The sequence below is a fragment of the Artemia sp. Qi Xiang Cuo genome, chromosome 19 (genome assembly GCF_049724085.1).
Source record: "Artemia sp. Qi Xiang Cuo chromosome 19, ASM4972408v1, whole genome shotgun sequence".
Taxonomy (NCBI): Eukaryota; Metazoa; Arthropoda; class Branchiopoda; order Anostraca; family Artemiidae; genus Artemia; species Artemia sp. Qi Xiang Cuo.
The window spans coordinates 25,991,168-26,006,362 of NC_142812.1; the positions used below are offsets into that span (position 1 = coordinate 25,991,168).

The following is a 15,195-nucleotide window of genomic DNA, read 5'->3' on the forward strand; positions in this document are numbered from 1 at the left end:
AAATTTCTGCCCTGAGACATTTCTTAAGTATATTAACACCTGAAAACCGCAATTTCCTATGGTTTTTCTTTTCTTTAAACTATGAATTTTTTTTAGGGCAGTATCATAGTTTTGTCAGTGTTGCCACGTTGAACAGTGAAAATAAATAAGTAAAATTAATTAGGTACATTTAACAACGTTTTCGTCGAAACATTCAAACATTAACAAGCTGTTGATTCCCAAAGAGAACTACTCCTTCAAAGGAAACACATTCTTTAGTTGTTTGGTACCATATTTTTTAGCTGATTTTTGCTGATTTTTCACCCCCTGTTTCGGCTTTAGGATGGTGCCCTAAAATTGCATACTCTCGGTTTTTCCTGATTTCCTAAGACATAGCCTACATGTTTGTAGTAGTTTCCGCTTAACCAATTCCAATCAAATTTCATTTTCAGTAGCATTGATACTTTAGGAATGTAGAGCCTGTATCAACCAATTCTGGGTTATTGCTTAAAAATCAATTTGTTGTTGCAAACATTAAAGAAATTAATTTAATATAGCCATATATTCAGTAAACAAAAGTGGCACATAATGAAAAAAAAAACAACAAAAACATAAAATCACTGGCAATTTCACAGGGTTGCTTTCTGTTTAATCCAATCTAAATAAGAAGAGACTTTAGTATAAACACCTGGAGAGTTTTTCTCCGCACATCGTATCCCCCAGGAGACAACACCGATTACTGACCACCGACCGCTGTTCATACGCAACATCAATGGGCCACCCGAATCACCCTAGAACAAAAAAGCAATTTTTAGGAAGTGTGTTTTTTGTCATTAACTGTAGCAGATTTCAGATCACACTGTAGTTTACCATTTTCTACGGCTTCGTATTAGATGCATTTTATACTGCTATTGACCTTAGTACATCACCTGTTTGAGTCCCAAAAGACAGAAATGGCTTTCCTTTTTTTATTATTTCAAACATATCTTATCGTCCAGTTTTAAAATTAGATCAAGACCACTAAAACTCATCATTATAAAGCCCATTCAGGATAAGGTTAAACCGTTGCTATATTTTAATGTAGCAAGGATTTTATGCAAGTTTCTATGAGTATTCTCTATTATAAATATCGGGGAAACTTTGGCTCCCTCTTTTACTGAGGGCATGGAATTTGGTAATATTTGCTTTCATCTTCTTTAGGTGTATGATGATTTTGTCCTGTCAACTCAATTCCTAACTTGGCTTATTCTTAAGTCACGATTTCATGAAACCCGCATTCGAAAGATTTGTCCATTCTAAGTACAGGACTTGCGCCTTATTGCCCTCTTTTTACATGTCAAGTAGCATGAACCATGCTACAAGAGGCGTAATTATTGGCAAGAAGTACATTTGCTCATCCACTTGCCCTTGCCAGCCCTCGCTCTCTTTAAACGATAAAATTTAATCTTTTTTGACGTAAAAACTTAAAACATAAACGTGAAGGTAGAATATAATTTACGTTCTGCTCTTATAATTGTTTTGATGCTTTTCTTGCCAGAATTTAGATATTCACCTTTATGAATTCGAAATTTTTCGTCTTTTCGCAGAAACTAAATTTTAGTTTCCAGTCTTATTGGTTTCTCTAAACCCTGCTGATCCTTCAGAACATAGGAAAGTGTTGGCAGAAGAAACTTAAGGTCGTTTCAAAAAAAAAAAATAATCAAAAAGCTACCAACTTCACCTAGTGCTACCCAACTGTCACAAGGTTAATCGACAAGATTTTTATTCTAATTTCGTTTTCTTCTGCTTTAGACTGGACCAAAGATAAAAGAACCACTTTTGCCGTAACAGCGCAACAGTTTTATTTGTGCATATTTTGTTTAACTAGTCTATCTTCTCCCATCTAACATTGCCCTTACTACTTTATAATACAATTTTAAAAACTAAATAGCCTGCTAGCTTGCGGAAAATTTTAGGTTGAATCCAAAGAAATTTAGACATTAATCTTTGATTTGATCCCTCAGTTATTAGAATAGAGTCGTATATACCTGACATGAATCCTTTCCTCCTTCTTTATAACCAGCGCAAATTTGTAAGTCAGTGATTGGCTGAGTATATCGTTTTTTACAATCGTTGATTCGCCAAACAGGAACGTTCACTTCCTGGAGTATTTCACTTGTTGCACCTGCATAACTGGTCGTTCCCCATCCTAGCAAAGAAAGATACATTAAAGTCATTTCCTTGTTCGCATCTTTCTGAAAAAAATAAATTGGAGCAATCTTCCTATATAATTATTAAATCTGTGTAATTTTAAAAAAATTAAAACCTGTTTTTCCTTTATAAATAAATGTTTCAAATATGTAGGATTAATCGAACTATTAAGTCTGACTAGCCCAGAAGCTAGAGGTTCAAACCCCAAATCTTGGGGGTCACGGGTTCGAGTTCGGAGTTGGCCAATATTTTAGTCGGTAAAAGTAAAATTTAGCGAAAATAATCCTTTTGAGTAAAAGTTGCATTTGCGGAGCAAAAAACAAGACTAGACTTTTTTTTACCAGTGCAAATGGACCAAGAATTCAATTAAAGAGGATGGAGGGGTCTTTTCTTTTCGTAAATGAGTATTATCGAAGTTGCAGTTTTGATAAATTTACGTCTACCTTGTTTTTACAAATGGCTGGGGATCAAGTTGAAACTTTCAGGGTCAGTTTTTTTGCGAGGTAGGGGGGGGGGGGGCAAGCTGACTTCAAATTTATTTCTTGAGGAGGGGGGGGGTTTCTCCGACCTTCAAAAAAGAGTATACGCAACAGTTATACTCTTTATAGAGTATATTCTTTGTATTAAAATAAAAGAATTGAGTGAGCCCGTTTGCGATGCAGGGTAGGTAATCCAGGGTTGAAATCATAGACAAACTTTTTAAAGAAATAGACTTCAAATGTAGCGAAAACCTTATAAATTTAAATGAACAGAAACCCTATCTGTCAATTGAAAAATATGTTATGTACGAGAAAATTACTGCGTTTTAGATTTTCTGGCATCAGCGCGGGGGTTGGTTATGTCCGAACATTAGTGTTTAAGAATCTGTTTTAGTTAAATTTTTCTGATAAAAATGGATTGAAACTTGCCTCTTGGAACCTGAATCATGCAGAAGTTACGTTGAGATGTATTTATAAGTGTTGTTTGAAAATTCTATTAGAGAACATTAGGAATGGAAAACAACTTTAGAACTAGACTTCTGCCTTATTTTAAGTTTATTTTTAACCTTTAGGGTTATTTCTCAGTATATAATTGATATGAGTTATAATAAATACCCTCTCCATATACAAATTACGTGGTGTTAAGGTTTAAGTCGCTCAGAAACAAGCGATTTTGCGACAAGCATTTAGCGGTAAAAATGTTGCTAAAAAATGACATGATGCTCACATCATTGGGTTCATTGGTCTCATATGTATCTATTCACCGAGCCAGAATTTCAATATTACGTAGAATTTTCTCGACGAAAAATTTAAAATTGCCTAAAAATAGGAAAATCAACTCTTTTTCAACAATTTTCAATTAAAACTCAATGTATTTTCAGTTTAAAAAATCACGTACATCACATTTCAAAACTATAATTCGGTAGGTGGATGGAGCTGAATCTAAGCTATGGATTGATAGCAATATTGTTGTCTTTCGTTGATACATTAAACCCGTAGGAGAGGAGAAAAGAAACATGCCAAAAATTGCAAAGTGAGCATAAACCTTAAGAATCCGCCTAAATAAATTATTTCGTCTAAATAAATGATAATTAGATATTGGCCATCCCAAATGAAGGTTATGCCTATATATACTATCTTTATAAACGAGCAATAATTGTATATATATTTATGTATTTTTCTCGAAAACGGCTCCATATTTTTTCGAGAAAATCGGAATCTTGGGATATTCTCACATAAAAAAACGATTTAGATAGGTCAGGAATCAGAGGAAATTCTTTAAGAGCCTTAATTTTTTTTTTGCAAATGACGTCATATACTATGCTAGTACATCATATAAGCACTTCTTATGGCATCATATAAGCATTTTCTCGTATGATGTCAGGCATAGCACAAATAAGATTGTTGAGTTTCCAATGCATCAGATATTTTTATAATATAACGTGTTGGAAGTCCCAAAAAATGAAAATTTGCAGTTGCAGTGACTATAAATGATGATTCTTTGGAACCAACCCCTGAACTATCAAACGTGATAAGATGTGAAAATCGGCAAACTGGACCATCAATTGCGACAACACCAATACGGGCAGCTAAAGCAAAGGCCATGGCTTAATTGTCTTAAGTAATCAAAATCCCAAAACGTGTCAAAAATGAAAATGAAGAGCAAAGACACGGGCCGTTAGAAGATATGCGAAAACAACAAATAGAGCGAGTCGAAAATGAAAATTAAGAACAAAGACACGCACGGTTAGAATACATATGACACCGAGTAAGTGAGCGAGTCAAAAATGAAAACTAAGAGTAAAAACACGCGGTTGAAAGAACAGCAGCGGCGTGTCAAAAATACAAATGAAAAGCAAACACACGTGTGATTAGAAGACATGCGATACTGAGCATTTGAGCGAGTGAATAAAAATCAACATGGACAGCAAGAATCAAAAGGTTTCAAAATTAAGAATGATGGTGATAATGATTGGGTTTGGGATTTTAACATGGATAAGGTCATCAGTGCCTACTATAACTTTGTTAAAAAAACAAAGGTTTGGCTCAATGTATATCATAATGACGAACGACAAGCCAAGTTAAAACGAACCAAACAAATTGAAAATGATAGCGATGATGAAAATCAAAAACCTGGACTAGATAAATCGTTGGAAGAAAAAGAAGTTTGTGTGTGTGTGTGTGTGTGTGTGTGTGTGTGTGTGTGTATGGAAGGATAAATAGGTTCTGTTTGGGATCAGAATAGGTATTAATGATAGAGGAGTGGCTGGGGACTCTGTTCCCCTGCGACACTTAACCAAAGGGTTTGCGTGGTCCGGGTTCGGAATACAGAGCAATTCAGATATTCTATCTTTTGAAATTGGATGCCTTAATGATTATCATTTTTCAAATGATTTATGTTATATCTCGTTTTTTTTTCAATCTGAAAATGAATATTCATATTGACCTCGAAGGTGATTGAAATTATTTTTATTTTTTCCAAGCGTAAAACGAGTAGTGTAAATGCGCCACTTTTTTCCGCGTAGTTATACCACTATTAAAAAACAAACTAAAATTGGTGAAAATCCACTGCAGGTGGCGACACTAATTCTGACCCTTTGACAGAATAATCAAGGAAAGGTGAGTGTACTGTGACCCCATTTATCCTGTAAGAGGAGCTTTGGTCCATTTTGCGTTGGATTTCTAGTGTCCGATGGACTTTTTTATTGGTTCATTCCGTTTAAGCTTTCTACTCACCGATAACAGTTGCTATTCTGTTTGTTGGATTTAAAGTAGGAGAAGGTAAACAGATTGGCCAAATATCATCGTCAAAAGTTGTACTTTCAGCTAACTTCAATAGTGCTATGTCGTTAGCTTGGCTGACTGAATTATACTGTTCATGTACGATAATTCGCTCAACAGCGAAGTCGCGTTCACTTGACGTTTTTTCGGAAAAGTCATATTCGCCCAATCGGACTGTAATTTCGTTTGGTTCTTGCCTAAAATAGAATAAAATATTAAAATACGCCATAGGATAAAAAAAAAGCAAGGTGGCATAATCGCTACTGGTTGATTTAAAATGATTAATAATTTATCTTTTTCTGTAAAAGAATCTTTTCGCAATTAAAACACAGATGGCATTTCCACACGTACCGGCTTCACGATTCGTTATTTAACTCCGGATATTTGGAATGGTTTACCAACTAGCATTAGGGAGGCTGAACATACTGATTTGTGTAAAAAGAAATTGAAGAAGTACTTTTTAAATGAGGAAATATACTGTATTCATTTTTTTTTGAAAAAGATGTGACGAGGCAGAACATTTTTTGTTTTTTAATTGATTGAGTAATAGGTTGAGGCTCAAAGGGCTTCTTTAGAAGAGTTGGATCAACATTCGATGATAAGGTTTTGGTTTTTGGCCTTGCTCCATCTGGAAGAATACATATATACAATTGCGCCTAGAAAAATTGTTGGGGAATGCGTGTTTTTTAGTATCTGAATAGTCTATGACAAGTTCCTCCAAAGGAAGTGGCTTATTTCACTTACAGCTTACTCCACTTTTTACTTAGGCAGCGTTATTGTGCCACCAGGACCGAAGAGAACCACCTCATAGGTCTGACAAAAATGGCAGTCCCTATGTCTCTCCCCACCTTCCCTATCCAAGATGGGGTAAAGATGCAGATTAAGGACCAACAAAAAATTAATCTGAGAAAGTGGTCTCTACACAATTCAACTTTTAGCAGAGAATTAGTTTATATTAAGAGCCTTCTAGGACAGCCAAATTTTTTCAAAAAAAAAGTATCAAAATCATCAGAGAGAGACTATCCGAGGAATCATAATTTTTCTTTGTCAAAGTTTCGGCAAGTGACTCCACATAGCTTTTTTATGGTCATATTCTATGGAAGGATTGTCGTCTACACTTGATGCCACGTTACTCAGCGTAACGTAAATAAAAATTCCTAACGGCCTTTTTACGTACCAGAAGCCTTTCATTGGCTCCTACAGGGCAAAATGTGTTCCTTGGTGCCTTCGTACATGCCAGTTGTCTCACACATAAATTTTTAGATAGGCCACTTGTTCAAAATGGCTGAAATGTCTCCAAAGTATGCAGCCGGAGTCAGTATAACCCCTCCCCAGTCCATATGATTCAAACCGTAAACAGTTGGTTTTCCATGAGGAAACATAGATTGATAATGAACAAGTTTTAGATTTTCTTGAAACGCATGGTTTTTAGAACTGTGACATCAGTAGTACCTTTTTATTCAAATGTTTGATTGAAAAAAAAATGTTAAAAACATGAAGCTTGGAAAGTTTGAAAGAACATGGAAGGGGGGTCAAGATCAAACTTTCACTAAGTTTGAGGGTACTTCAAACATTGTGTTGGTGAAATAAAAGTGAGGGGGGAAACAAAAAATATTTTTTTTAATATAGGCCTAAAGTGTTTATGCTAGAAACCCTTTTTTGGAGTTTAGTATCAAGGTGAATTGAAAGATATGTGCTCATATTAGCAAAATACTTTATCTAGAAAATCTTAGGAATAAACCTCTTGGACAGAAATTCTCAAAAATTGTTTATGTTGCTGCTTTCTCAAAGTCTTTCAAAGTACCTTAAGAACTGAATAACTTGAAGGAAAATAGAGTTTAACTAATCTATGGGGACGTCTTTGTGCTTAAGGAAGTGGGCGTTAAATTTCACTTTGGCAAAACTTAGCACATACTGTCTTTTGAATGCCAAAGTGAGATACCAAAGTAGAGCATATTTAAGAGAAATTTGTCTTCGGTAAAAGTTGACTAACACGATGCGAACTCCTGTCATTAGTATGATTATTATCATTAACCTTATGACTACAAACCTTTGCACTGTTAATAAGGCCAACATTATGTTGAATATTCATTCTTCAATATTTCTCCAACAAGAATTTTTACAATAAACTTTTACCAATAAAATTAGTTGAAGTAACACTCACTATTCCTAAATCAGCTTCAAATTATGATTCTTCCTCAGTTGGCAGTTACTTTTTATATTTGTTTTTAAATCGGTTACTATTGGCGTTCATTCGGTTACTATGGAATTCATTCTTTATTAGACATTTTTTAACGGAATAAATACGTTTTCTTAAATAGTTTATTCTATAAAATAATAGAGGAGAAGAAAAAGTGAATTGCTCAAAAATCGTATGGGATAATTTTCACACATTTTTATTACGTCTCAGACACCATAAACCGAATGGTATATTTATATTAAAAGTTACCACAGTCCTGTGGAGATGGACTCATTCAGCTATGAAGGATTTGAGTTCAAAACACTCTGTGGTAACAATTGATCTTAAATGATAATCTTAGCCGAAACGTGAGGAACTCCAGCAGTAAATCCAGCATTTATTTCGCAATTGATGGTCCAGGTTGTCAAATTTCACATCTTATCACGTTTGATAGTGCAGGTGTTTGTTCCAAAGAATCATCATATAGTATCACCATTCCTAAATCAGCTTCAAATTATGATTCTTCCTCAGTTGGCAGTTACTTTTTAGATTTGTTTTTTAAATCGGTTACTATTGGCTGGAGTTCGTTCTTTACTAGACAGTTTTTAATGGAATAAATATGTTTTTTCATATAGTTTATTCTATAAAATAATAGAGGAGAAGAAAAAGTTAATTTCTTCAAAAATCGTATGGGATAATTTTCACACATTTTTATTACATCTTAGACACCATAAACCGAATGGTATATTTATATTAAAAGTTACCACAGTCCTGTGGAGATGGACTCATTCAGCTATGAAGGATTTGAGTTCAAAACACTCTGTGGTAACAATTGATCTTAAATGATAATCTTAGCCGAAACGTGAGGAACTCCAGCAGTAAATCCAGCATTTATTTCGCAATTGATGGTCCAGGTTGTCAAATTTCACATCTTATCACGTTTGATAGTTCAGGTGCTGCTTTCAAAGAATCATCATTTATAGTATCACCATTCCTAAATCAGCTTCAAATTATGATTCTTCCTCAGTTGGCAGTTACTTTTTAGATTTGTTTTTTAAATCGGTTACTATTGGCTGGAGTTCGTTCTTTACTAGACAGTTTTTAATGGAATAAATATGTTTTTTCATATAGTTTATTCTATAAAATAATAGAGGAGAAGAAAAAGTTAATTTCTTCAAAAATCGTATGGGATAATTTTCACACATTTTTATTACATCTTAGACACCATAAACCGAATGGTATATTTATATTAAAAGTTACCACAGTCCTGTGGAGATGGACTCATTCAGCTATGAAGGATTTGAGTTCAAAACACTCTGTGGTAACAATTGATCTTAAATGATAATCTTAGCCGAAACGTGAGGAACTCCAGCAGTAAATCCAGCATTTATTTCGCAATTGATGGTCCAGGTTGTCAAATTTCACATCTTATCACGTTTGATAGTTCAGGTGCTGCTTTCAAAGAATCATCATTTATAGTATCACCATTCCTAAATCAGCTTCAAATTATGATTCTTCCTCAGTTGGCAGTTACTTTTTAGTTTTGTTTTTAAATCGGTTACTATTGGCGTTCATTCGGTTACTATGGAATTCATTCTTTATTAGACATTTTTTAACGGAATAAATACGTTTTCTTAAATAGTTTATTCTATAAAATAATAGAGGAGAAGAAAAAGTTAATTGCTCAAAAATCGTATGGGATAATTTTCACACATTTTTATTACGTCTTAGACACCATAAACTGAATTATATATACTCATCAACACTGTGTGTTAACGATGTTTATCATCTGACAGCTGTCTAAAGAAACAGCAAATCTAAAGTAAAAGTAGGTTTATATCTTAATGCCTCTTTTATTTCATCATAAAAAACATTTTTGCCGAGTTTCACTACCATATTGCTTCCGTTCTCAAGTAAATATGATAGCAGTTTTATTGCCTTTAAAACATGACGACAGGAATCTTTGTCTGAGATCCTAGACATGATTATTTCAATGACCATAAGTAGTGCTAATTTATCAAAGGTAAGTTTAGCTACTTTTGCCATTTCCTCATCGGTTGGCATGCATGGATTGTTGGATGTAAGTTCCCTAACCAGTATTTCATGCTTACTACGGCCTTTAAAGAAACTTCAGATACTAGGGACTACAGTTCGTTCCTTAATGTAATGATGAAATAAATCGATCCTTTATGTAAAAACGGTTCACAATCTTTCCTCTTTGGACAATGAAAAATATTTGTGTTTGGACGACGTTTATCATAGGATTTCCAACATCTGCTTTTTTCGCTATTAATATCGTTCGTGAGTATGAACGTGCGATTATCTGTCGACATAGGCGTCCTATCAAAGGCGGACTAAAGCGACCAGGCAAATATTTTGTTCTCCCGTTTGTTGACCAAATTAAGAAAGTCACCATGAGCGATTGTGGCATAAATCTCCATCTGAAAGAGATCATGTTAGTGGATTCCATAACGGTGAACGTCGATGCAACCATTTACTACAAAGTATTTGACGTGACGAAGGCAATCAGAAATATCACCAGCCTTCATAAATCTACTCATATGCATGCCAATATGGAAATAAAAAGGGTCATGTAGAACAGAAGGTTAGGACCCAATCTACACCTGTCAGATGAAGAAATTTCAAAATTAAAGGAAAGTCTCAATGAGAACGTCCGATTATGGAGTTCAGGTTTCGCATGTCACTAATTTTAACTTCCGATTCCAAACCAATCACCAGGGGAGAAAGGCAGACAGAAATGGAGCTGAACTTGTCCAAGAAAATCAGTTTTCTGTGATGCTCTTGTTAAGGTACCTGCTGACAATAAGCCAGGATCATATATTGAGAGGGTTGATCAAATAATATTAGAACAACAAGGAACACCTGAAAGTGAATGTCAGTTGCAGAAAAACTTACTCTTATTGAGAATTTGGAAGATGAGAAAAGAGCTGATGAGGAGTTAAAAACTGAACAAGAAATAGAATGGATACAATTTAAAGCAAAATTTGACAAAGTGTTAAAGAGTAAGGACATATCTGAAAATAAGTTAAAAGTTCACAGCAGTGTCAAATAAGAGAGGCAAAAATGCTTCACTATTTTTCCTCTTTGGACAATGACAAACATTTTTGGTAAGACTACGTTTATCATAGGATTTCCAATATACAATTTTTTCACTATAAATATCGTTCGTGAGTATGAACGTACGAATATATATCGACATAGGCGTCCTATCAAAGGTGGAGTTCTGGGACCTGGCAAATATTTTGTTCTCCCATTTATTGACAAAATGAAGAAAGTCACCATGAGAAATTGTAACATAAATCTCCATCTGAAAGAGATCATGTCAGTGGATTCCATAACAGTGAACGTCGATGCAACCGTTTACTAGAAACTATTGGACGTAACGAAGGCAATCAGAAATGTCACCAACCTTCACAAATCTACTCATATGTATGCTACCATGGAAATAAAAAGGGTCATGCAGAACAGAGGGTTAGGATCCAATGTACACCTATCATATGGAGAAATTTCAAAATTAAAGAAAAGTCGGAATGAAAATGTCCGATTATGGAGTTCAGGTTTCACAGGTCACTAATTTTAACTTCCGATTCCCAACCAATCAGCAAAGGAGAGTGGCAGAAAGACATAGAGCTGGACTTGACCGAGAAAATCAACTTGCTATGAATTCTCTTTCTAAGGTTATTGCCGACAATTAGCCAGGATCATATATTGAGAGGGTTGATCAAATAATATTAGAACAACAAGGAACCTCTGAAAGAGAATGTCAGTTGTAAAAAAACTCAAACTCTTCTTGAGAAATGTGGAAGATAAGAAAAGAGCTGATGAGAAGTTAAAAACTGAAAAGGAAATAGAACGGATACAATTTAAAGCGAAATTTGACGAAATGTTGAAGAGTAAGGACATATCTGATAACAAGATAAATTCAAATCAGTGTCAAATAACAGAGGTATAAATGCTTCACTATTTTTTACTCTTTGGACAATGACAAACATTTGTGTTTGGACAACGTTTATCATTCCGCTAAAAGATCGTTCGTGAGTATGAGCTTGCGATTATCTATCGACGTAGCTATTAAAGGCGGAGTAATGGGACCTGGCAAATATTTTGTTCTTCTGTTTGTTGACATAATGAAGAATTGTTCTTTGCGACACGTGGGATTGAACTTGCCGACCTTCGATCAGAAAGTGCAGCTTTATCCACACGTCATCGCAAGGTACTATTGACATTAATTCTTTTATAGCTTTATTCATTTACTTTAACCAGTAAAAATTTAATGGCTAATGTACGAGTAGTTTAACTACGTATATACTCGTATATACGGTAGTTTAACTAGGATAAACGTGAATACATAACATGATGCCTTTTTTTAATCTCTTTCGTAATTTAATAATTGCTTCTGGAGGAAGTTAAAAGAGCTTCGAATGCGGCCCCAAAAGGTAAAAGAACCCTTACAACCCAAAAGGTACCCAAGATTTAAAAATATATTCCTAAAAAAAAACTGTTTAGTAAGAAAAATAGCCATTTATAACCGATTCAGAATTGGTCTTTATTATTTCAAGTACTCTCAATATTGCAATGCTATTATGGAAACAAAATAGCAGAAATTTTAAAGAACCAGAATCTCCTCAATAATGACGTCAGTTTGACTGTAACGTCAATTTAGGTTTTTTTTTATTTTGTTCAATGAAAAACCGAAAATGCTTCCGAGTTTTTTCTTTTTAATGAAGATATGAAGTACATTTTGAAATTCAGGAAAGACGATTTTAATTTTTTTATTTTTCTCAATGGAAACGTGAAAAAAGGGACTTTTTTCCTTTGCTCCTCCCAGAGGTGATTGTATCGAACCATTAGTCCTAGTCTTTTTATAAACTATTTTTAGGAGTTATGGGCTATTACATTTCTCAGTATTGGACGTGATCGTCTCTTGCTAGGTTGCTAGTTACCGCTGCAACCTTGTGGGTTATTGTTTTTAGTATGGAACGTGATCGTCTGGTACTAGGTTGCTAGCTACCGCTGCATTGTTCGTTCTTTACTATAAACTGAAGTCTATTCAAAGATATTTGACTATTACAGCAAGTCCGATTTCTAACAACGATTTCTACTAATATTCAAACTTTTGGTTTTATTTCTTAAGGTTTTTGAATTGTTGTAATCCCTTGTTAAAATTTATTTAAAATCAATTGTAACCTCGTATGACATCATATCTACCACATACCTCTTTTTCTTTTTCCTGTTGCACATGGGTGCCGGCACGGGGGTGGCCACCCCCCCCCCTGAAAATTTGGGACTATAAAGTAATTATACGGAAACCAAAGGAAAAAGAGCAGAATAAGGAAAAACCATGGAAAAAAATGTGTGGTGCCCCATTGTTGGCTGTTGCCAATAAATTTTGACCCTTAATAAGTTCTAATTTGTGACTGAGTTACTCCTTTCAAGTTTTACTGAAACATTTTTGCCATACGATTTGGTTCGAGAAAAAAAAACTCTTATTAATCTTCTTATTAATATTCTCTTTTTAATCGCAAACCTCTTATTAATCTTCCTCCACCTCCAAGGCATCACAAACTTTTTCACTTTCCTCAATATCTTTTCCTGCAACTCTATCTCGGTTTACCAAATTCTCAAAATGTTCCGCCCATCTCTCTTTAACTCTTTCCTTATCGCTATTTGTCGCCCTGTTTCTACCTTTAACTGGGCAAAGTCTGGATTGACTACTTCCTCTCAATTTGTTAACACGCCAGTACAATATTTTACTATTATGCCGTCTAGCTGCATCTTACAGATCTTCGGCAATTTTATCCTTGGTCTCCACTTCACACCCCCTCAGTTCATATTTTAATGCTTTCTGCACTTTCTTTTCATTCCTTTTGTTTTCATTTGATCTATCACTCAGATAATTCTTGTACCAGTCCTTTCTCCTTTCTATTAAACATAAAGCTTTTTCACTAATATTCTTAGCTGCAGTTATAGCTTTCTTCCCTAAGACACCTTCAACAACTTCATAAATCATTTTTCAAAAATTATTCCAACCATCTTCCACATTATCAAATTTTAAAGTCTCGAGTTTAGTATTCAACTGTTCCTGGAAAGTTTCTCTCAAATTCTCATCCTGGAGTCTACCAGCATCATAACTACCCTTCCGATACTTCAGCTTTAAATTAACCCTTTCAACTTCAAGTTCAATATGGGTTTTAATTGAAAAAAAAATACCCTTAACTCAATTCCTTGTGCATTGATGCACGTTTGGACACTACTAGATTATGATCTTTACTTTTAACATCAATAACGGCACTACTTTATACCCTAGTATCTTGTATTGATCCTGCCAGTCTTCGGTTTACTATAACATAATCAATAAGGTTTGCTGTCTTACCATGACGTGAATACAATGTTAACTTATGAGTCATTTTATGACCAAACACCGTATTGGTTATAACTAGATTGTTATACCTACAAAATTGCAAAAGTATGTATCCATTACTGTTTTCTTTTCCTACACCAAATTTACCTAGGCTAGGATACCATCTATCCCGATTTCTACCAACCTGGGCGTTAAAATCTCCTAGTAAAAACATTATATTTCTACCTGGAACCCTGTCTATTTGCTCCTGTAAGTGTAAGTAAAATTCATCTTAGTCACTAGTATCTCCATCAGTCGGTTCTACAGGGGCGTATACTATTGTAACTGTTACCCTGAACTTTTTAGTCTTAAAATGAGCAATTAGTATTCTATTATTAATACCTTCCCAGCCTAAACAAGACTTAGCAGCTTCCTTATTCATTATGAACCCTACCCCCTGTCTATGTACCCCATCCTTCCTGCCTGAGTGAACAAATTCTATATCACCTAATTTCATGCTTCCTACCCCTGGGATATGAGTTTCTGAAACTCCTAATAAATCCAGTTTGAATCCTCTGAATTCGTCAGTCAAAATGTCGATACGATAGTCATTTTTTAGCGTCGTAATATTCCAAGTTCCAATGTTCATGTTCTTTCAATCATTGAAATTATTTTCGCCTCAGGAAAAGCAATGATCCCGGATACCAGTGCAGGACGGGGATCACATATCTTCTCAAGTCTACACCGAAGTGCTTAAGCCGGCTTAGAATCGGACAGCAAGAAGTCCCTGGGACCTCCGTGAATGGAGGCTTTGTGCAATCCAGGGCCTGTATTGGTCACAACATGGTTTTCAGCACTTGGCGATGCTCTTCTATCAACAAGAGTCGAAATCCTGCACAGACAATCTCAAGTCTATTACCTTCGACTCATTATAATCTATATTCATGCCTAACAATAGTATGCTACTATTGTGAAACAACCCATAATAGATAAATTGGAAAGGAAGAGATTTTACAGTCTATAAAGCTTTGTAAAAACATACAAAGTCCAGAAGAATTATTCATTAGTCAGAATCCAATGCGAATGCTGTGTCGTAACTAGGCTATAATTTCCTCTAGGGTCGCCACTCCTCAAGTGGGAATATAGTTGACCGCAAGGTCTCCAGTCTTGCAGGTACCCCGAAAGGGTCGAGGCAGCCCTTTGCAGAGGCCGTTGTCCATACATCT

At 34.9% G+C, this 15,195-nt stretch overlaps 1 protein-coding gene across 3 annotated transcripts in view; it reads right to left on the reverse strand.

The window, feature by feature from the left end:
* Positions 1-510: 510 nt before the first annotated feature.
* Positions 511-15,195, reverse strand: part of LOC148940666 (proclotting enzyme-like) — a 97,075-nt gene continuing 82,390 nt past the window's right edge. The window contains exons 10-12 of one of the 3 annotated variants that reach the window (XM_089105271.1): positions 5,385-5,626; positions 2,007-2,167; positions 511-770 (exon numbers count right to left, since the gene is read on the reverse strand). In XM_089105271.1, the coding sequence (XP_088961397.1) occupies positions 609-770; positions 2,007-2,167; positions 5,385-5,626 (565 nt within the window). In that variant the 3' untranslated portion in view covers positions 511-608. The remainder of the gene's footprint in view (positions 771-2,006; positions 2,168-5,384; positions 5,627-15,195) is intronic. The other 2 variants (XM_089105270.1, XM_089105272.1) reach the window with 2 other exon arrangements.